The 23,236-nt window shown below is 43.3% G+C and overlaps 1 protein-coding gene across 1 annotated transcript; it reads right to left on the reverse strand.

The window, feature by feature from the left end:
- Positions 1–5,866: 5,866 nt before the first annotated feature.
- On the reverse strand, positions 5,867–22,939 carry LOC310787939 (ras-related C3 botulinum toxin substrate 2-like). Its single transcript, XM_083649383.1, has 6 exons — positions 22,780–22,939; positions 18,823–18,894; positions 17,337–17,454; positions 17,079–17,141; positions 8,466–8,625; positions 5,867–6,830 (listed from the first exon to the last, which is right to left on the reverse strand). The coding sequence occupies exons 1-6, from the start codon at positions 22,812–22,814 to the stop codon at positions 6,700–6,702; spliced, it is 579 nt and encodes a 192-aa protein (XP_083505509.1). The 5' UTR covers positions 22,815–22,939; the 3' UTR covers positions 5,867–6,699.
- Positions 22,940–23,236: the final 297 nt, after the last annotated feature.

Consider the following 23,236-nt stretch of genomic DNA (forward strand, 5'->3'; position numbering starts at 1 on the left):
AATGACTCTGGTAAAAGTAGAAGTACTGATACAACTTGTTTACTCAAGTAAAAGTAAAAAATCACACCCAGGTGCTGAAGTATGCAGAGAGACAGACACCACTTAACCAATTTTTTCTAACTAAAGAAGACAAGCTTGAGTGACATCACTGATGACATCACAGCTTCCTGATGACATCACAGTCAAGCAATTGCGTGACATCATTTCCAGTTGAGTGACACCACTTCACCTTGTTGCCTCGATCCAGACCCACATCTCGGGTGACATCACAGTTTCGCAATTGCAAATGCATTGCGCACACACACACACACACACACACACACACACACACACACACACAACTTCCAGGTGACTTCTTAGGTGACTTCTTCAATAAATGTATTGCCATGCCAACATAGTTGATAGGAATGTCTTGGTTCACTCTCAGACAAAGACAAAGACAGTGCCATAAACACAAGAAAAAAACATTCAAGTCAGTTTTGGTGGAGCACAAAGTCCTTCATCACTTGTGTTAGTGCTAGAGTGGACTTGGTTCAGGCGATGGGTGCCCAGTGCTTGGCGGATCCGGATCTGGGCCAGACTGCGAGGACATCTCTTGGCCTTCAGAAAGACCTTGAGCGCCTCAGGATCCGCCCTCTTCTTCAGCTGTGCCTGTTTGCTCACCAGGGATGGGTCGGCGCCGTGGTCCAGAAGCAGATGGACGAAGGCCGACTGGCATCTGTTATGCAGCACCACCTCCAGCAGGCGAGAAGCCAGGTCACGTGTCAGAACACCAGCCTGGAGCATCAGACGGAAGCAGTCCAGGTCATTGTATTTAGCGCTGATGTAGAGAGCAGAGTCTGTGAGTGGGTGAACATTGTCCATGTCAACACCAGCAGGGAACCTGAACCAGTCTTCCTGCAGCAGGGTCCTCAGTTTGCCTAGGTATCCTGGATAGGCGGCATTGTGGAGCTGCATGTCTTCTGCTGGAGCAGCCATCATCATGAGTATATAAATGGGAGCTAGGGATCTGTCTGTCTGTTTGTTTCTCTGTCTGTCCACTGATGACATCATCAGTGATGTCATAAATTCACTCACACACACAAGCTGGCGATAGTTCAGTGATGATATCACTGATGACAACATCAGTGATGTCATAAATTCACAGTGATGATGTCATCAGTGATGATCAATACTACACTAGTTAGGCTACCTGTGGGAAGAAGCCCTTAGGTTGATTCATGCATATGTGACCGCTGGTGAACTTCTAGCATCTGTCACTAGAGCGTCCCTTGAGATCTTGGAGAGTGAGCTTTACTGCACAGCAGCACTACCCACACTGACCACCGTGATTATTGCCATGATTCTTATTATCCTGGATTTCAATGGAGAGTTTGTCCAATGAATGGTGTAGATCAGCAGTTCTGCCCTCCCCTCAATCAAATCCATTTACCACCAGCGTGTTTCAGAACGGGCCAAAAAGATCATCTCAGACCTCTCCCATCCTGCAAACGAGCTCTTCCAGATTCTCCCCTCTGGGAGGCGTCTCAGGTCACTTGCCACAAAATCCACCCGTTTTAAAAACAGCTTCTTTCCCACAGCAATAAGAACTCTCAACTCCCTCCGTTAACCATAAGGACTAGCTGCACTGTGCATTACTGTATGTGGTTTTATGTGTGTCTCGTCAATGGTTTTGTCTAAATGGTTACTGTCTGTTGTAATTGCACTGTTACTGAGTGATGTCTGTATGCACTTTATTGTGATGCACTTTTTGTGATGTGATGTAACTGATGCAGTGTCTTTTTTACATTCTGTATGTACTGAAAACAAATACCACCGGCCCTGGTCGCGTGGCAGTTAGTTCTATTATTATAATAAGTTCTATTCTATTCTAAATTTTTCAGAGATTTATCCACCCTGCCAAGAATACATTCTGGAGAAACACTGATTACTGAATAGCGGTTATTGACAGCCAAAAATAAAAAGCTAAAAACCTATATATAGGCTACATGTACATGTAGGCCCATCAGTCAAACACTACATAGGACAGATGTGTGATGTGCCAGAGACAGGCTCATATCAGACCCAGAGGGTTTGCATTCACGGATACAATAAAAATGCACCCCATCCTCAGTCAAAAGCAGCGCTATCACACTTTGACAGTGGGTATTATTGGGTAAACATTCAAGGGTCCTTCTTTTCTGTAGCCTATTATCTTTGGAACAAAAGCACTGTGAAAGTAATACAATTAGGCTATGATGGCTACGGCTGATTTGTGTGAGTGTGACAGAGAGATAAAGAGTAGAGAGAGAGAGCACAATGTGTGCATGTACAGTAAGTAGCCTATGAGTCTCTGCACTTGCTGAACCCGGTGGTCATCCCTCCATCTGTCATTCAGCGACATTTGCGTCATTATAGGATTCTGCAAAGTGCTCACTGTTTTATGATGGAAACGCCGCAGATTAATTTGAACTCTCTGACACACTTCATCACACACATCATCAGAGCACCAAGGGCACAAGTAGGCCCAATATGGGGAGGAAAATAAAAATTAAATAAAAAATATGGGAAGAGAAATGCCTCCTCCAATTGTGACAGTTTCAAGGAAAGATACTTATTTGCTGTTTGATCCCTCACCAGCAGGGAGGATCAAGCTGCTCCTTAAGAAGCTCATATCCCTTCATTACATCTCATTCTGCCTTCAATGCCACCCAGCCCACCAGGCAAAATACTGTGAGGCAAAATATATAGTTTTTTGGGGGGGGGTTGGGGGTGCAAATCAACACGCCACTACTAAAAAGTCTGTTTATTCAATAACATTGGAGCAAAGTCTGTGTACATGTCAGTTTGTCAGTTTCAGACAGACGGTAGGCCTGTCACACCACAGTGCCACTCTGTAGGTCTGAATGCGTTGGGATTTTTGAAATTGTATTCCATTTCGCAATAAAGTATTTAGGCTATGCATAAAAGAGAACAATACTTTTTTCACAAATCACACAATGTTTTACAAAATAAATGGGCAGTAGCCTAATACAGCAAACAATAAAAGAAACATCCATGATTTATATTTAAAATCTGAGATTAATTCATAAATATTTAACACTGTGACATGTAGCATTTTAGGTTTCACAAAATGAAGAGCCGACAGTGAAATTGAAACTATGCAGTTAGAACAGTGGAACTGGAATACAGTTGTGGATTACTTGAAAAGTAGAACGGTTGTTGTTTTGTGTCGTAAAGCAATCCAGCAGATTTCCCCTACAAATCCGGCCTGGTGGCACAAAGTAAAAGCATTGTGGGTGCTGCTAAAAGCTGATCATCTTCTCAGCAGTTTATTTATGGTAGTCATACCCATGCCTCAATGTGGTAGTGATATATTGATCTTATAATGCTACATACCACATTCCCCATGAAACAAACTCCCATTTTTACCACCTGGAAAACAGTCTTTCATGTAGGTGGAAATATACATTTCTAACCAATAAAACCATATATATTTTTTTACAATCCCACCCCTCTGTACCCCTCCCATCAAATAAAACTATGCTTGTTTGAGATGAGCAAGTCCTGTGCACTTTTGACCAGCGACTTGCTTGGTCCGTTGCATGATGGTTAGAAAAGTTGTCCGACTGCGTTTACTGCAGGGGTTAAATCCCTGATCGTGTCTGCCTGGGCTGGGCTAGCAGCTAAATGCTAACTATGCTGTATGGGGAGAACGGGAGGATTTACCCCACCCTGACCAAGCCCCCTGCCAGCTAGTCAGCTACCCCAGCGTTTATGACGAGACATCGACTCAACCTATCCGACTGCACCATCCACGGGACTCGCTGGACTGCAGGCGAGCGCAGATTGGTAGCGAGGCGCAGCAGTTGCTCTCCACCGATTGGACAGCCCCAAGGATGATGGGAAACACCTCGAGCTGAGCGCTTATTCATTGGTTCAGCACAGGCGTATTACAACACATACTGTACCCAAAGTAAGATGAAGAAACTTAAATTTTATATCTATTCCAGCCACGATGTTACGCCATATTTTCCATAAATACCGTGCACCTGCAATGCCTACATTAAAATAAAAGTAAGTAACATGAAGCTCTTGGCTTCGTTTGAGCAGTGACTGTGGGTGGTGCTAATGCCCCTTTTAAGTTGTTTACCAACCACCGTTAAACAAAACTGTAGATGAAGAAGAGCAGTGAGTGTGCTACTCTGGTCGAGGAAGGAGTCATCTCAAACAAGCCTTTTGTCTTATTTTCGCTGACTCAGATTCCAGACTTTTGAATGATCCCTCAATGTGTTATGTCCAACCCCAACACCCTGGAAATACATCAAAACAAGGAAGTAAAGGTGCCATTTCATGGAGTCCTTAAAGTTATAATCCGTAATATTTCAGTTTTGTTCTCTTGGGTGACACCTATGGCAATGATTGGTAATTGCAGGTGAGATCCAAACAGTGTATGTGACATTAGTTAGTTTGTTCGGCCATAGTAACCACCCATAATGCTAGCAGAGACCGGAAAAAAGTAGCTTGTTATCTTACTTCACACAAGAGTTGTTGGGAACATACAGTAACATGCAGTTTTATTTTATTTATTTATTGGTTTATTTGACAGGGACAGTACATGAACATTGCTGTAAATATGCCAGAATTAGCCAAAAGGCTAGTTTACATCTGTAGTCCCTGGCCAGGCATTAGAATAGACTACCTCTGATGTCTTGTGGAAATCAGTGATTCTGGGAGTCTCTTGACTGAAGTACCATTGCTCTGATGCCAGCAGCTTGGAGTTGTCCGACTAGTTTCAGCGTCTCTTTTATCGTAGAGTGCAGGACAGCCAGTTGAGCCTCAATGTTTCTGAGGCGAATGTCAATCTGTGCTTCTTCCTCCACAGATTTCTTCGGGGTAACTGACTTCTTTCGAGCGTCATCTCCGAGATCGTAATTCATATCTGAGCCAGACGTAGTAACAGACATGTTTTAAGACAAACAGTGTTGTCAGGTGGGAAATGTTGATATCGTATCTGAGGGTCAAAATTATCGTTTTTGGAGGGAAATTATCGCTCGCGAGCAGCAGCTTCTTCTTCTTATGGCTTTCTGGCAGACTGGATGCCTCTTCTTTTTGGTGTTTTATGGCAGTTGGCAACCTCAATGTTGCACTACTTATATAGCCTCAGCCATGAAGGATTTATGACATCACTGATGACATCACAATTGCTCGAGTGACATCACAGATGACATCACAATTCCAATTTATGACATCATATGATGTCACAAACATACAGCATGCAAAATCATGACTAACCACCGCCCGCACACATGATCATTCATGATGATGATTTAAATCTCATTTTAAAAATCACAACACAACATTCAACTTTCCATTTTAAATGAGATGCTTTTTACTTTTAAAGTACATTTGACACTATAGTACTTCCACTGAGGTAAAGGAACAGCAAAATAATACTATTACTTGATTAGGAAATTCCAGCTACCACGGAACTAAAATTACTTTGTCCTATGGGACATGAATGCATGATTGGCTGGAAAGACGTTGTGAGAAGATGGACCCATATTAGTATATTGATTACAACTAGTGTCACAAAATGATCAAATTATCGTACATTGTACAGAGGGCGAAATTATCGTACAAATACAATAATTATTGTACACCTGGCAACGCTGAAGACAATTAAGGGAAATTCTTCCATAAATAATAATCTTATGATGTCACAATGTCTATGACATCATCACTGATGATGTCACAATGTATATGACATCATCAGTGATGTCACTTGAGCAATTGGATCTTTGGATCTGAAGCAATACTGAAAATGCTTCCATCAATAGGCCATAGGCTCAATCACCATTGTGTTAACTCACTATCAGATACAGTATATAGTGACTTAACAGACATTTATTTAGATGAAAATCTTATGGATTATAACTTTAAGGCCTGCTGCAATTACAGTACAATACACACCTTAATTAATATAAGTGCCAGTTTCAAGTCTAATATCCAAAAAGAAAATGCAGGAGATAAGATGAAGAAAAGTAGCAAAACATTGCATCATATCAATGGTGCAAAAAAGTGTTGTCATGTGTGGTGTGGTGTGGTGTGGTGTGGTGTGGTGTGGTGTGGTGTGGTGTGGTGTGGTGCGGTGCGGTGTGGTGTGCAGGGGCGGACTGGGATCATAATTCAGGCCGGGCATTAGATACCAAGCAGGCCAGGCCGATACGGGCCGACGTGCATGCCGGCGTCCGAAGCGAAAAATTTGGGGCGTTTGAAGCTCAATTTGGGCCGTTTGAAGCCCAATTTGGGCCGTTTGAAGCCAGATTTGGGTTGTTTGAAGCCCGATTTGGGCCGTTTGAAGCCCAATTTGGGCCGTTTGAAGCCCAATTTGGGCCAAGTCCAATTTTACAATGAGATGCACCCACTTTAAACCTGAATAAAGTAATAAAACCACTAGTAAACCAGTAGGCGGCGCCTGGCCTGCTGTTCAGTGAGTGGCCTGGCCTGGCCTGCAAAAAACATTTTTTTTTTTTTTTTTTTTTGGCAGGCCAGGCCAGGCCAGGCCACCGGGCATTTGCCCGACGTGCCCGATTATGCAGTCCGCCACTGGTGGTGTGTGTGGTGTGTGTGTGTGTGTGTGTGTGTGTGTGTGTGTGTGTGTGTGATCCCTGAGCCCTTCACTGTGTGTCGGTGGCAGTCAGTCGGTCAGCGCAGACCTCAGATCAGCTGACAGCGTCTCTTCTTCACCTTGGTGGGCTGTGGACACAACACTGCTCTGATGGCTTCGTCAAACACGGTCTTCAGTCCTCGCTGGGTCAGAGCCGAGCACTCCAGGTATTTTACTGAGTCTGAACATATGAGACACAGTACAGAAGACGCACGCAAACATGTCAGCCAATACATACAGATTCATACATGCACACAGGCAGGCAAATACACAGACAACACAGATTATGAATTATGGATCAAATGCCATTCGCAGCTCCAACAGTGTTTACTGCAAAGCTGACAAGTTTGAGTAGACTGACCTTTCTCAACGAGCCGTGCGTCTTATTAGTAAACAAGGATTAGTACTTGTCAATGACATGCCTCCCACACACTAGAGGATAAAATGCCCGATTTAATGCCCGATTCCCCTCGGGGGGGCGTGGCCCGATTCGAGGCTAGTCTCAACCGATTTTTTGTCAAAATAATTGTCAAGTGTCTGGTGTCAATAAATTATTGATTGAATCGGAGCCTGCCCGATCTCGAATCGGGCATATCAAACATGTTTGATATTTACGATGGCTGTCTCCCGTCGGAACCCGCAATAGCCAATGAGAGCAAGCAGACCGGGACTCGTCGACGCGTCATACCCGGATGTTAATGCAGCGCTCACAACAAACGAGCAACAGCCATGGCAACAGCAGAGCCATGTAGCTCCTCTCCCCAGCATCCTCACAGCAGCTTAAAACAGGGTGGACAGCGGCGGAGGGCTCTCCAAACATGCGCCGAGCGGAGCGGCCCGCCCCAAGGGAGCGGACATGCTGCAATATGAGCTCTCAGACAGGACGTTGTTTTGGCTTATTTTGCGAGGGTGTCCGCCCGCTTGTAGCGGACCCGCCGCTCGGCGCATGTTTGGAGAGCCATCCGCCGTTGTCTGTGGGAAAAAATTGCGGTTCTGTGGGATATAAACAGCCTACAGTCTAGTTGCTGGAATCGCTGTGAGTCGGTACTTCAAACGGCTGGTGTGTGGTCTCGCAGTCTGGGCGAATCGTCTAGTGTGTGTGTTCAGGCGATTTTAATGTTAAAATCTGATGAAATTGTCCTCATGTCTGTGGTCTCTCATGTTTTTAAAATCGGTTAAGATTTGAAAATCCTCTAGTGTGTAGGCAGCATAAACAGATCAATATCACACATGTCACATTCGATCACCGTTCTACGATGAATCCATTGTTGATCCAAAATCATCAGTGCAAAATCCCTCACAGATTTGGTCAGACACGCATAGCGGCTGCACTGGCTTAGAAGATGAAGACATCATGAGCGTGAGCTGAACTGGCATCGTGTGCAAATTTGCAAATGCCGTTTTGAATTCAATAGTTTTTACAAGTTGTCCACTGAGTTATCAATGTGATGTACATCATGTACACAATACTGTATTAGCACACTACCTGGGTGGTACACAGCAAGTTGTATCAGCTCTATTTAAAAAATGTCAGTAAATTGAGTATTGCAATATACCGCAATATGTGTCGTATTGTATCGCAATGTATCGTGATGCAACCGTATCGTGACCCATGTATCGTGATACGTATTGTATCGTGAGGTCCTTGCTAATACCCAGCCCTAAACAGAATGGTGGAATAATGGTGGGTTTGGAGGACTACTGTATTAATCACTTTGTTTTGAAGAGCAAGGTCACTTTTTTCACTTCCTCAGTTGACACAGCACAGCACTGTATGCGCTCAGCGGAGCCTACAGCTGTCAGTGAGTCAGCTTACCGATCTCCTTGGCCAGAGCCAGGCCCTGAGGATAGGTGATGGGAGCCAGCTTCTTCTCCTTCAGCTTCTCCACCGTCTCCTTCTCATCCCTCAGATCCAGCTTGGTGCCCACCAGGATGATGGGGGTGGAGGGGCAATGGTGCCGCACCTCTGGGTACCACTAGGGAGTGATAGTTTTAACACCCACGCACGCACGCACGCCGCACGCACGCACACACATGCACACACGCACGCACGCACACACACACACACACACACACACACACACACACACACACACCCACACACACACACACGCGCACACAGAACAAAGCAACAGCCATTAAGCACAGAGATGGGATCAATGGAGCTATATTTCCCTCAAAACAAATTATACGTAAAACCAACATGTAGTGCAGTAATGGTGTTTTATTTTGAAAATGTCAAGACACAAACCGCACGCACGCACGCACGCACGCACGCACACACACACACACACACACACACACACACACACACACACACACACACACACACACACAGACTCACAAGGTGAAAGCAATACCAGCCATCGGTGTCGCGGCTGGTAACATGACTGAGTCATCGATGTTTGTAGGATGAAGAATAGTTTAATTACAGTTGCTACTCTGTTTAGCAAATCATTTCCAGCACTTTTCTGGGACATGATCTATCAGACTGTGGAAGGTTATAGCCTAGACATACTCGATCGCAAACACTTTAAGTTTCTCATCAATTCAGACAAAAGCAGTTAGTGATGCAATCATTTTTGAAGGACGATAGCTTCCATGCGTTACTCATTTTTGCTTTTCTCATGGTTCAACTTATTTTACTAACATATCGTACGTGGCTCACCTGGTAGCACGCGTATGACGGAGGTTCGGTCCTTCGCGCGGCCAACACAGGTTCGAAACCAACCCGAGGTCCTTTGCCGCATGTCAACCTCTCCCCACCTTCTCTGTCTGCCTACTGTCCTGTCTAAATAAGGGCAAAAATGCCCCCAAAAACTATCTAAAAAAAAAACTATCGTGCAATAGGCTACCTCTATACAATACTGCAACACATTGGAGAAATAAAATTCAATAGGACAAGTTTTGGCAGAGGAGCATTCAACAGTCACCAGTGGACTGGTGACTGTTGTCTATACCTGCAGCAGAGCAGAAGCTAATTAGCAATCGTTAGAGGCCATGAAAACAAAGAGCACTAAGGTGTCACATTTATTTATGTCTGCCTCCGTACATTTTGAAGCTTTTATGTAATCAGTGAATTACTCAGGCTACTGCAGCATTCCGTGTTCAGGGCTTGTCATTGTTCGTGTTTGAATAAAACGCAATGAGAACAGCTAATGCCTGCTAATACGCTGATATAGTCTGCAGACTCTATTTCTCAATTTTTAACATCAGTAGGTGATTCATCCCGTTTGGATGTGTGTGCTTTTCATTTGTAAACTTTTTTGTATAGCTAATGATGCCACATTACTTTTGAAAAGGTCTGCTTTGTGTGTTTATCACAAAGGTTCATTGAATGTTTAAAACGCTCTTTCCGTCATCATCAAACCTTGAACGCTAAATGACCAGATTGGAGTTTTAGTTTAATAACAACGTACGCGTTTCAGCACGTAGCCTTCGTCAGCGTTGTCACAACGCTGACGAAGGCTACGTGCTTTGAAACAGGAATAAAAACCCTCAAAAGGACATCTTTGAGTGCTGGCTCCTTCTCTACTGCTCTATAGAAACTCTTGTGCCTTGCACCTAAAACGTTTTTTATCCGGTGAGTGTGCGGGCTGATAGCTCCCCAGCTATATCTGCTTTGAACTTGTCACAATGTCACTTGTCACAATGTCACTTGTCATTGTGGACATCTAACCTTCAATGGGAGAAAGAATGCAAAGTGTGACTGGTAACCGGAAACATTTCTCTACAGTTAGCTAGCTGTTAGCCTTTATGTGCGGTGCTTTGCCATTTAACTTTAGGGGACTCCGCAGACGGGCTTGTCCGTCTGAAATCGTGTGTTTAATTGTGTGTCGTGTGGCTTTAATGCGTGTTATTTACAAGTAGGCCTATGATTTCTGTCACCCTCTAGTGGTCAGACAATATTGCGTGTAGACCAGAACTGCATCCAGTGCCAAGGCCACGCCCCTTTTTAGGGGAAACCCACTATAGTAAAAGACTGTACAAGAAGCCGAAACCACTTCAAACAAACTATTTAAAACTGTTTAATTTGATAGAGATATGCCGAAGTGTTGCTGTGTTGTTAGTTTCACTAACAATAAATAAATAAAAACCGGATCTGCGATATTTTTTTTTTAATAGAGTAGGGGTGACACTGTCAATGGACGACGCATGTAACCTGGTGGAAACTGGATACAGCGTTCATATACGGCAAGTACTAGTGGGGCTCAAAAAATGCACTTTCAATGTAAAATAGGTCGCTTCCGGAAAGAAGCGCCAAAATTTGCACAAATACTCATTGTGGATTGTTATTTTGATAAAAGTAACTGGCCACGCAGAAATCTCGATCTTTCCAAGATGGCCGCCATTTCCCGCCCCAAAAACACTATTTTGGGGGCAACTTTGGGTAGTATTGTCCAATACGAATGATCTTGTTATCAAACCATACATTTATGACCAGAGAAGCCAGATTTGTTCCATGTAAATTTCTAAATGGCTGCCATTTCAAAGATGGCTGCCATTTCAGCTATTTTTACCATTAGTGGGGCTCAAAACAGCACCTTTAGGTCGCTTCCGGAAAACCGCGCCAAAATTGTCCAATATGAATGATCTTGTTATCAAACCATACATTTATGACCACAGAGAAGCCAGATTTATTCCATGAAAATTTCAAAATGGCTGCCATTTCTGCTATTTTTACCATAGGATTTCACTGTCCAGGGCGATTTAGATGATTCTGGTGTCAAATGACAGGTTTTTAACTATGGAAATTTCAAAATTATACATCAGAAATCATTTGTATATCTCCTTTTACCATTTACTCTAAAATACTAAATCTCTAAAATACTGTTGTTTATGCATATTTTCACATTACTTTGAAAATATATGCAGAGTAAATGGCAAAAGGAGATATACAAATCATTTCTGATGTATAATTTTGAAATTTCCATAGTTAAAAACCTGTCATTTGACACCAGAATCATCAAAATCGCCCTGGACAGTGAAATCCTATGGTAAAAATGGCTGAAATGGCAGCCATCTTTAAAATGGCAGCCATTTTGAAATTTTCATGGAATAAATCTGGCTTCTCTGTGGTCATAAATGTATGGTTTGATAACAAGATCATTCATATTGGAAAATTCTACCCAAAGTTGCCCCCAAAATAGCGTTTTCAGGCTGGAAATGAAGGCCATCTTGGAAAAAAATAAAATTTCTGCGTGGCCAGTTACTTTTATCAAAATAACAGTCCACAAGGAGTATTTGTGCCAATTTTGGCGCTTCTTTCCGGAAGCGACCTATAGGTGCTGTTTTGAGCCCCACTATACCTCGTGTCGAAGGATCTTGCGCATTCTATGGCCGGCCGAGTTGAAATATATTGTCATGTCATGGTGTCTTTGGGTCATTTATAAACAAAATTAATTCTGTTATTTTTCTATAGATTTTTTTTGTATTGCTATTTTACATTGAAGTCAACGCGAGTGGCTTGTGTTGTCCCCTAAAAAGGGGCGCGGCTTTCATGTTTTCCAAATTACCCGGATGTGCTGGTCTGGTCTATTGCAGCTTTAAGCTAGGTTTCACTTGTTGAGCAATACATGGTCATTTACTGGACCTTTACAGTGCTTTTAGATTTGAACAGGGAGGCTACAGAGTTAATAATCAGAGAGAGCACAGAACACATTTCTGCTTTTTGAAGCAGACATTAGACAGGGATGATGGATTGGTGTGTGCATGTCATTAGAAGATGACAGCAACAGTTAGAACCACCGAAAGACAGTTTTATGGTGTGTTTTAGAGACATCCCCATATTTGTGAACAGGGGCGGACTGGGATCATAATTCAGGCCGGGCATTAGATACCAAGCAGTCGAGGCCGATACGGGCCGACGCGCGTGCCGGCGTCCGAAGGGCGGTGGCGAAAAATTTGGGCCGTTTGAAGCCCAATTTGGGCCATTTGAAGCCAGATTTGGGCTGTTTGAAGCCCAATTTGGGTCGTTTGTAGCCAGATTTGGGCCGTTTGAAGTCCAATTTGGGCCGTTTGAAGCCCAATTTGGGCCGAGTCCAATTTTACAATGAGATGCACCCACTTTAACCCTGAATAAAGTAATAAAACCACTAGTAAACCAGTAGGCGGCGCCTGGCCTGCTGTTCAGTGAGTGGCCTGACTGCGGGCACCAATTTTTTTTTTTTTTTTTTTTTTTTCAGGCCAGGCCAGGCCAGGCCACCGGGCGTTTGCCCGACGTGCCCGATTATGCAGTCCGCGCCTGTTTGTGAATGAATCAGCTACAGGACATAATTATGACGATAGGGAACTTATACAAAGGCTTCCATTGATATGCCTCTTAATCTCAACAAGCATTTTGTGTGTGTGTGTGTGTGTGTGTGTGTGTGTGTGTGTGTGTGTGTGTGTGTGTGTGTGTGTGTGTGTGTGTGTGTGTGTGTGTGTGTGTGTGTGTGTCTGTGTGTGTGTGTGTCTGTCTGTCTGTCTGTCTGTCTGTGCGTGCGTGCGTGCACTTTTCCTTTTGTGGACTGTCTGAAATCTCAGTCTGCTTTTATGTTTCTTTTTGGTTTCACATCTTATTTTTCCTTCACTTTGATAAAGATGTGTTTCCTATTAATATGAAATCAGAGTGAGTCTGTTATACATAAATACTGTATGACCATTTTCAAAAAATAAAATGAAACAAGCTTCCCACACTTTCTCCTCTACCTTTCCACTCTTTAAATATAACTTAATTTGTCACCTGTCACCTCTCTCATTAATCAAAGCAGCATTTCAATGATGGAAATCGTGTTGCTGTGGTGACTGAATAGATATAAAGCACTGTGTTACTGTGCTGACTGAATAGATATAAAGCACTGTGTTACTGCTGACTGAATAGATATAAAGCACTGTGTTACTGTGGTGACTGAATAGATATAAAGCACTGTGTTACTGTGGTGACTGAATAGATATAAAGCACTGTGTTACTGCTGACTGAATAGATATAAAGCACTGTGTTACTGTGCTGACTGAATAGATATAAAGCACTGTGTTACTGTGCTGACTGAATAGATATAAAGCACTGTGTTACTGTGCTGACTGAATAGATATAAAGCACTGTGTTACTGCTGACTGAATAGATATAAAGCACTGTGTTACTGTGCTGACTGAATAGATATAAAGCACTGTGTTACTGTGCTGACTGAAAAGATATAAAGCACTGTGTTACTGTGGTGACTGAATAGATATAAAGCACTGTGTTACTGTGGTGACTGAATAGATATAAAGCACTGTGTTACTGTGCTGACTGAATAGATATAAAGCACTGTGTTACTGTGCTGACTGAATAGATATAAAGCACTGTGTTACTGTGCTGACTGAATAGATATAAAGCACTGTGTTACTGTGCTGACTGAATAGATATAAAGCACTGTGTTACTGCTGACTGAATAGATATAAAGCACTGTGTTACTGTGGTGACTGAATAGATATAAAGCACTGTGTTACTGTGGTGACTGAATAGATATAAAGCACTGTGTTACTGCTGACTGAATAGATATAAAGTACTGTGTTACTGTGCTGACTGAATAGATATAAAGCACTGTGTTACTGTGCTGACTGAATAGATATAAAGCACTGTGTTACTGTGCTGACTGAATAGATATAAAGCACTGTGTTACTGTGCTGACTGAATAGATATAAAGCACTGTGTTACTGCTGACTGAATAGATATAAAGCACTGTGTTACTGTGCTGACTGAATAGATATAAAGCACTGTGTTACTGCTGACTGAATAGATATAAAGCACTGTGTTACTGTGCTGACTGAAAAGATATAAAGCACTGTGTTACTGTGCTGACTGAAAAGATATAAAGCACTGTGTTACTGTGCTGACTGAATAGATATAAAGCACTGTGTTACTGTGCTGACTGAAAAGATATAAAGCACTGTGTTACTGTGCTGACTGAAAAGATATAAAGCACTGTGTTACTGTGCTGACTGAATAGATATAAAGCACTGTGTTACTGTGGTGACTGAATAGATATAAAGTGCTGTGTTACTGTGCTGACTGAATAGATATAAAGCACTGTGTTACTGTGCTGACTGAATAGATATAAAGCACTGTGTTACTGTGGTGACTGAATAGATATAAAGCACTGTGTTACTGTGTTGACTGAATAGATATAAAGCACTGTGTTACTGTGTTGACTGAATAGATATAAAGAACTGGGACCCCGACAAGAGTTTGAAAATCAAGAGCGTTAGGAGAAGAGAATGGACCGAAGGTACAGGAGGAGAAGTGTCAAGGCGTTTGCATAAAGGCCTGACAGGGAGGGAGATTGCTATTGTTCTAAGGTAATTACAAATGAAAACGCTCAGTACACCTGTTTGTGCGAGCGAGCGCGGAGAGTCTAAACAGCACAAATTAACGCCGGCCCTCAACAGTTACAGATACCAAGGACAATTTTCTCTCTCCTCAATCTTCATTTCTGCACCTGCAATCATTTCTGCAGTGGTTCATTCATACATTAATGCTTTCTGCTCGTGGCTCTGTGCCGCTGTGCCGCTGTGCAACCCTCCAGCCCACTTGGGAAGCAATTACATTTGCTTCGACTGATCATGATGCACGGTACAAAGAGAAAAGAGCAGCATATTAATCAATCTAATTGCCTTATGACCTTTTAGCCTTCTCTTCAAATGCCCCCAAAACCCAATTAGACATTGTACAGGACTCAAAAGTGCTTACATAAAAAAGCTTGATCTGTTTTGAGGGGTTTGTAGTCTAGCAAGCCTGTCTTATCACGCAGTATCCTTCTGTATGTACTTCTGTATGTACTAGGAAGAACTATGGTCAAGAGAATACAATGGTGCAGGTGCACATTCATTTCAGGAGGACTGAAAAATGACAAAGAGCTACAGTACAGCTGCTGCTGCTTACCTTACCTTATACTGTATTATGACAGCGTACGATTTGGGCCTAATTTGACAAGGGTCAACTAAGAGCCGTGCTGGATGAAATTCATTTAAATGTTATTGTGAGGATACTTTAAGGCAGTGGTTCTCAAATTTTTTCATGTCAAAGACCCCTAAGCGGACACAAATTAGACCACGGATGGACCCCCATTTGGTAAGATTTCTGCTTTTAGATGTTTTATTACAGAAAGCATATGAAACCCATGACCAAAAATAGTCGTACATTCTGTCATTGTGATACATTGTCATTGTGTGTACTTATGTGTGGTGGTATTGTGAAAATAAATTATCCACATTTTTGCTGGGGCCCCCTGGAAACCAGGACCTCACTTTGAGAACCACTGCTTTAAGGAACAATCCAATGGAAAATGGATTGCCAGGGCTTATTCATGCTGCTCTGCTCATTCATGTCTGATGTCTGTGTTAAAACAGCCTAAAAGCTGAGGATGCCACAATTGAGCTTTCCTAAGTCCTGCCCATTTTTGCTCTGTGCGCCAGTAACAGTTGAGCAAGCTTGTAGCAGCCTATGGAGCCAGCCTAGAGTGCATGATGTCATAATTCCCTGTAGCTGACTTTCCAGGCTGCACTTTTTACTCAATGCACACATTTTAAAACTGACAGTTTCACACTACATACTTATACATCAAACCCTATACATCAAACCCTTCAGCTACTATTGAGAGTTGATTTGTGTTGTGGACCAGTGATGTCATTCAGGCACAAATAACATCACTGGTCCACAACTTAACACGAAACAACTCTCAATAACTGTCCAACTAAATGGACAGTTAAGTTGGACAAGTCTCTTGCAGTGATGGGCTGTATTGTCCTTTCACTGTTGAAACTAGATCTAAAAACATGCAATTGTTAAAAAATCTATACAGTCAATCATTATGTGTACATGGTAAATGCTCATATTTGAATGCACAAGGAAATGCTGCTGAAATTATGAGATAATATAGACAGTATATTCACTTCAGGTGGGGTAACACCTTGTATATGTGCATGTGAAAGCCTCAAGTCAAGTTTCATGACACTCATGAACGAACAATCAGCATTTAACCTCTAACATCTTCATTATACATTCAGCTTTATGGCACAAAACAGGAAGAGGGCGCTGTTTTACAAATGGAACTACTTTCAGAGTTTCTGGTAATGGCAAATGGAGTTACAAATATAAAAGGAATTTCCGCACACTTGAATCTGTACAGATTTCACAATGGCAAATGGAGTGAAATGCTGATGGAAAAATCACTTCTAACATGTTTAGCCTGTTCAGTAAAGAGAAAACCTGTGACCAACAAAGCAAAGATTCTCTGAGCTGAAGAAAACAATAACTTGACAACAAAAACATAAAAAGAAGCAGGCAGTGTGTGTGTGTGTGTGTGTGTGTGTGTGTGTGTGTGTGTGTGTGTGTGTGTGTGTATATCATTGCATGTGTAGCCTATTTGAGTCTCTGAAAGAGAGATGTCGCATAACACACTTGACTGACCTTGGCTCTGACGTTCTCAAAGGAAGCAGGGCTCACCAGAGAGAAACAGATGAGGAACACATCCTAAAGACGGACAAAACACAAATGAATACAAAGAAAGATTAAAAAGGTGTGTGTGTGTGTGTGTGTGTGTGTGTGTGTGTGTGTGTGTGTGTGTGTGTGTGTGTGTGTGTGTGTGTGTGTGTGTGTGTGTGTGTGCATGTGCGTGCATGTGCGTGCGTGCGTGCGTGCGTGCATGCGCGCGTGTGTGTGTGTTACCGTCTGAGGATATGACAGTGGCCTGAGCCTGTCATAGTCCTCCTGTCCTGCTGTATCCCATAACCCCAGGTTGACTGGCTTGCTGTCGACCATGACATTGGCTGAATAGTTATCAAAACTGCAAGAAACACAAAAACAATACAGATGAAAAGAGTTCTGTCAGAAAATAGTTTTATTTCAGGGGTGCTGAATGATTCAGTACTACCTTAATTATGATTTTTTTTTTTTTTTTTTACTATTTTTAATTGATATTTTGTATGGGTAATAGGTAACCCGAAAAACCAATGGAAGACATCCCATTTTAGTGTCAATAAATCTTAATATAATAAAGTTTGAAACATTAATATCATTACTGTAATGTAAAGACCATGGCCGAGAAGATTGCCAGCCCCTATCAGGCGGAAAGCTTGGGAGTTGGACAGATGAAGCCTATGTGGAAGTGAGAACAGCTGTAGTTCCTCAAATGGCTACTTGAGGCTGGCTCTAAAAGGGAGTCTTTACCCATTCACCCACATGTTAAAATGACAGACTTTAACAGGATTAAACATGTTTACAGGCTGATTGAAAACACAGGTTTGGTCTAGGCTATATAGCTAATTTCACTTTTCATAACAACTGTACAGGGGGTGAATTTTTATATATCTCACCCATTTAGAGTAAAATAGATGATAGAAATGACTATGTTTTGGGTGTGATTGACAGGTCGCCTGTCCAATGAACGCGTAGCTCGCCAATCAATGGCAGACAGAGCTGCGGCTCTGTTGTAAACCTGTGGTCTCGTGCCGTCTCACGTGAGCTGTCCAAAAACCCCAAGATGGCGACGGCCACACGCTCATATCATCTAGGCTTCAAAACTGGAGTCCAAAAACCAATGCTTAATGTCACGGTGACTCCGTCCATATTTTCTGATAGGGTCTATGGCCTCTACCAGCCGCTACACAGCATTTTACATTGTGTGCAACCAGGTCAGATATGGCAGGAAATCTGCTGGATTAGTTTATAGCATAAAGGGATATTGCTTTATGGCACAAAACAGGAAGTGTTCTTCCAGCACAAATAGAGCTCAAGCTTTTGGAGTTTCTGGTGAAGGCAGAACACCAAACGCTCCCAGTCGTCTCCACCATGGCCTCATTGGTTTACGGCAATTATGCCAAGGTATCACAATTAATTTGACAGATATATTATATATTACTGTGTATGTTTGCTTCAAAATGCTACAAGTAGCACCTTGAAAATGTTGGTGTGAGAAGATACCCCCCCTTCCACCCCCCCCCCCCCCCCCCCTCCCCCCAAATGTTTTAGTACAAGTTTCATTGTTTTCCCCACCTTGGTGTGATATGTGCCACGTCATGCTGGCTGTGTTGCGTAGTGTGTGTTGGTGTGTGTTGCGTAGTGTTGCTGTGTGTTGCGTAGTGTGTGTGTGTGTTGCGTAGTGTGTGTTGCTGTGTGTTGCGTAGTGTGTGTTGGTAAGCAGCGGCTCACTCACACTGTAGGGATGTACTCTCCTGGGAAGGCATTGGTTGTGTAGCTGATGAGCAGACATGTCTTCCCCACAGCACTGGAAACACATGTTAAGCAATCAGTAATGTGCCAACACACACACACACACACACACACACACACACACACACACACACACACACACACACACACACACACACACACACACACACACACACACACACACACACACACACACACACACACACACACACACACACACACACACACACAGGTATCTTGATGGAAGAATACATAGAGTTACAGCACATGAATGTGCTGAGTTCTCCGTCATTATAGTTGTCATTGTGTTTAAATTCCCTCGCTGTCTGCTGAACACTTCATGGTCATTTGAAAGTGCTATAATGAAGGTTATTGATCGCAAAACACTTTCACAGACAACTTGGATTGTAAAACTCCCTCAAAAGTGATGTTGATTGATTAAAAGATATCTGCATTTGTAAAAAAATTCTAAGCCAGATTGATTGTGAGATAGCTACACTGTGGTAACGAGAGCATTTCTATGAAACTTTGTGTCACACATATAGGCTAGCTCAGAGCATGGTGGTGAATAGACCTGGAGCTGAGTCACATTCCACAGGAGAAGACAGACTGCGTGTACAGACACGTGGAGAAGAATGTCGGCCGAGGAGTCCTTTGCTGTCAGGGATTGTTTTGTGCAAAGTAGGAAAGTGGGACCCGAGGCTAGAGGTATATCGATTTCTTCAGAAAGGACTCCAGAATACAGATTATTTTAAAGACATGTACAAGTGGAAAAAACTATTATAGTGCATACAAGCTGGAACATAAATAGTATAATAATTAGAAAATAAGACTATTAATGGTCATGTTATGATTGATAGAATTTATCGATTAAGCTCCTCCATCACCGTCTGGTACGCTGCTGCCACTCTCAAGGACATCAACAGACTGCAGCGCATCATCCGCTGCGCTAAGGTGATCGGATGCAACCTGCCATCCCTTCAGGACCTGCACACCGCCAGGACACTTGAAGCGGTCTCGTAAAAACATGGCCGACCCCTCCCACCACACGAACTCTTCGAAAAACACTCCCCCTCGCCAAGAGACTGAGGTCTGCCAAGACCACCCCTCTCGCCACAAGAACAGCTTCTTCCCAACTGCCATCAGCCACAACAACAAGGCCCAAAAGCCCCCTCTACTAAGGACTCAACCAACCCCCCCAATACACCCAGAACACAGTTGAACCCCCCCCCCCCCACCCCCACTGACATGAGTCCCCGCCCCCATCAATCAAACGTCACTTTACGGCAACAGCACTAGCAGAACAGTCTGTCTTCTCCATTAGATTACTCTACATTGCGCACCACTTGGACCACATTCTTATTTCATACCTATTTAACTTGGACTGTAAATTCATATCTAATGCCTACTTAACACTCCTCCTATTCGTTCATACATTGTATATTGGCCTGCACTTGCAATGTTGTGATTTGTCTTTGTGAGGTATGCACAGATCCTCAGCACGGTGACTCACACACACATGCTGTTGACTTAGTTGCTCTGAGTCAAAGCACAGCTCGTTTACCTCCTACTCCCAACTATAAAAACAGAAAACTCTTTGGAGATGAGCAGAGCAGTTCAGTTTTGCTGTCAATCCCTAAAACCAGCACACGCACGCCGCCGCACACACACACACACACACACACACACACACACACACACACACACACAAGGTGACACCCATCAGCTAGCTATCTAGTTATGAATGACACTGAGCGTTTTTTTCAAAAATGAGGTGAAAATGAAACAAGGAGAAGCTATAGGAACTATGGGAGGTATGACTGCAACAGTGGTGGAGGTGGTGGAGGAGTGTGTGTGTGTGTGTGTGTGTGTGTGTGTGTGTGTGTGTGTGTGTGTGTGTGTGTGTGTGTGTGTGTGTGTGTGTGTGTGTGTGTGTGTGTGTGTGCGCATGCGCACGTGCGTGTGTGTGTGTGTGTGTGTGTGTGTGTGTGTGTGTGTGTGTGTGTGTGAGAGAGAGAGATAGGTCCTCACAGCAGGCAGATGAGATGACAAAGTATCTGACAGTTTCAACCTAATTAGTCATTTTCTGTTTTATGCCTCCCTCTCTCTCTCTGCCTCTGCTGGCTGTCTCCTGGCCTGCCCACACACACACACACACACACACACACACACACACACACACACACACACACACACACACACACACACACACACACACACACACACACACACACACACACATCACACCACACACACATAGCTACACACAGGTTGTGTGAGCTTGAGTTTTCCCCTGACTGTCACACCCCCCCCCACACACACACACACACACTGCCAGCCTGACATGGTGCAGCAGACTGCTCTACTTCCACTTCAGGTGAACAGCTCGTTCACTTTAATCACCCTACTGTACAGATTGGGGGGGTTGGGGAGAGGTCATCCTGTCGAGTGTCATGGCAGCTGTTTTGACAGCTGGGATGATGGGTCGGGTCGGCACCATCACTGGAGCGCTTTCACCTCTATTCTACGGTGGCCAAGAGTGATCACACTGCAACTTATAAAACACATGCAGAGAGACAAAACACAAGCAAATTAAGAAAACATCTTCATCAATTTGACAACACACACACACACACACACACACACACACACACACACACACACACACACACACACACACACACACACACACACACACACACACACACACACACACACACTGCAATGCTTTGTGACTTTCAAAGTTTTTGAAGTCGGCTACTCATCACATCAGTGGTGTTGGACATTGCATTGAACAACAAGCGTGTGTCCCAGCCGGGTTCATCACTTTTTTGTGTCCCCCGGAAACAGGCCTGTCATCTGTGCTACTTGCAGCACGTTTCTGTATTTTGTGGTGTTGTTGTGAGTATTTGCAGAGCACATGTTGTCAAATTGAGTGTTTTCTTAGCTTGCTCGTGTTTTGTCTATTTGCATGTGCTTAATGAAGCTACAGTGCGTTGAGCTCTCTTGGCCACAGTGTTGACAGCTGTCTCAGACATCTGTAATGATGGGTGGGCACTGGAGCGCTTTCACCTCTGTTCACTCTCAACATCATGTTGAAGTGAGGTAGTATTCTGTCCATAGTGAAGTGGCTGCTCACTATGTTTAATGTCTAAAGGCAATCTAACAGCGCTGAGGCACTTGGCACCAGCATATACAGCTCAATAAGATCAGTGCACAAGATCTTTAACCATAACTTCAAAGCGCCTGGAAAAGGCGGTAACTAAATAAGTAATATTTGATAAGTGCAGGAAGTCAAAAGGAAGTCAAAGCTGAGTGAGACACTTGAATCATGCCAGACAGCGAGACGCTGAGACCAGAGCCAGCGAACCGCACCAACCAAAGAGGAACTGAGCCTGAGTCAAAATAAGCACAAGAGGAATTTATCTGTCACCAACACTGAGGAAGAGTGAAGGAGATGAGGCAGACCAATCTTCCTAGATCAGCACGCAGATGCACACGCGCACACACACACACACACACACACACACACACACACACACACACACACACACACACACACACACACACACACACACACACACACACACACACACACACACACACTACTTCAAATCAGTTGACTGATCCGCATCCATTTTGTCATTTTCAGTTTGCTCCCAAGTTTACAAGTTTACCAAAGCAGTTCCTGCCTCTGACTGACATCTTGTCCCAGGCAGAATGCTGGGCAAAGTCTCTATGAGCCAGAGAGGCATGTTTGACCAGTCAGTTTGAATCACCTTTTATTACTTAACTGACACATTAACAGACTTATTAAACTTTTCAGGTTCAGGCGACGTGCACACAACCTGATCACATAGGCTACTGCCGTAAAACTGACAAGTCTGATCTTGACTCTTCAAACCAGAAACAGCTCTAGAGAGGATTGTACAAAACTTACCCATCTCCCACCACCACGCATTTGATGGCTTGCATTGTCTAAACTCTATTAAGAAACTTTTTATGGAAAGTTATTTTCTAACCAGTTATGATAATGATAATAAATGAACTGAGTGCGGCTGGAGGTGAGCTTCTTCCTCTCTGTCTGTCTGCTGCTGAGTGTCTGTCTCTTCTTGCTGTTGCTTGCCAAATTTCAATTTTGACAGGCAGCAGGAAGTAACTTGTGCTGCCTTCAAGCGCCGTTGGAAATACCACAACACTCAGTTGAGCACACCTGAGCCACCCAATGAAATGGTAGCTAAATACGGCTGGGAAAGTCTGGATTGTCAACAGTTGATGGTAAAAGTGATGTAGCCTATTATACAGCTAGTAAACAGTAAACACCTCATTACTTAAACATCAATTTCCTGATGTGGGATAGAGAGAGTGGAAGATGTCAGGTTCAATCCCAGCATCCG

The sequence above is a fragment of the Poromitra crassiceps genome, assembly GCF_964638095.1.
Source record: "Poromitra crassiceps genome assembly, chromosome: 13".
Taxonomy (NCBI): domain Eukaryota; kingdom Metazoa; phylum Chordata; class Actinopteri; order Beryciformes; family Melamphaidae; genus Poromitra; species Poromitra crassiceps.

What these genes read in the sequence shown, in the direction of transcription:
- LOC310787939 (XM_083649383.1), bottom strand. Translation starts at nt 22,814, where the DNA reads ATGCAAGCCATCAAATGCGTGGTGGTGGGAGATGG. An exon ending in GGAGAGTACATCCCTACAGT is followed by an intron (nt 17,455 to 18,822) that starts GTGAGTGAGCCG and finishes TGTTTCTTGCAG; the next exon opens with TTTTGATAACTATTCAGCCA. An exon ending in GGCTCTGGCCAAGGAGATCG is followed by an intron (nt 6,831 to 8,465) that starts GTAAGCTGACTC and finishes TCATATGTTCAG; the next exon opens with ACTCAGTAAAATACCTGGAG.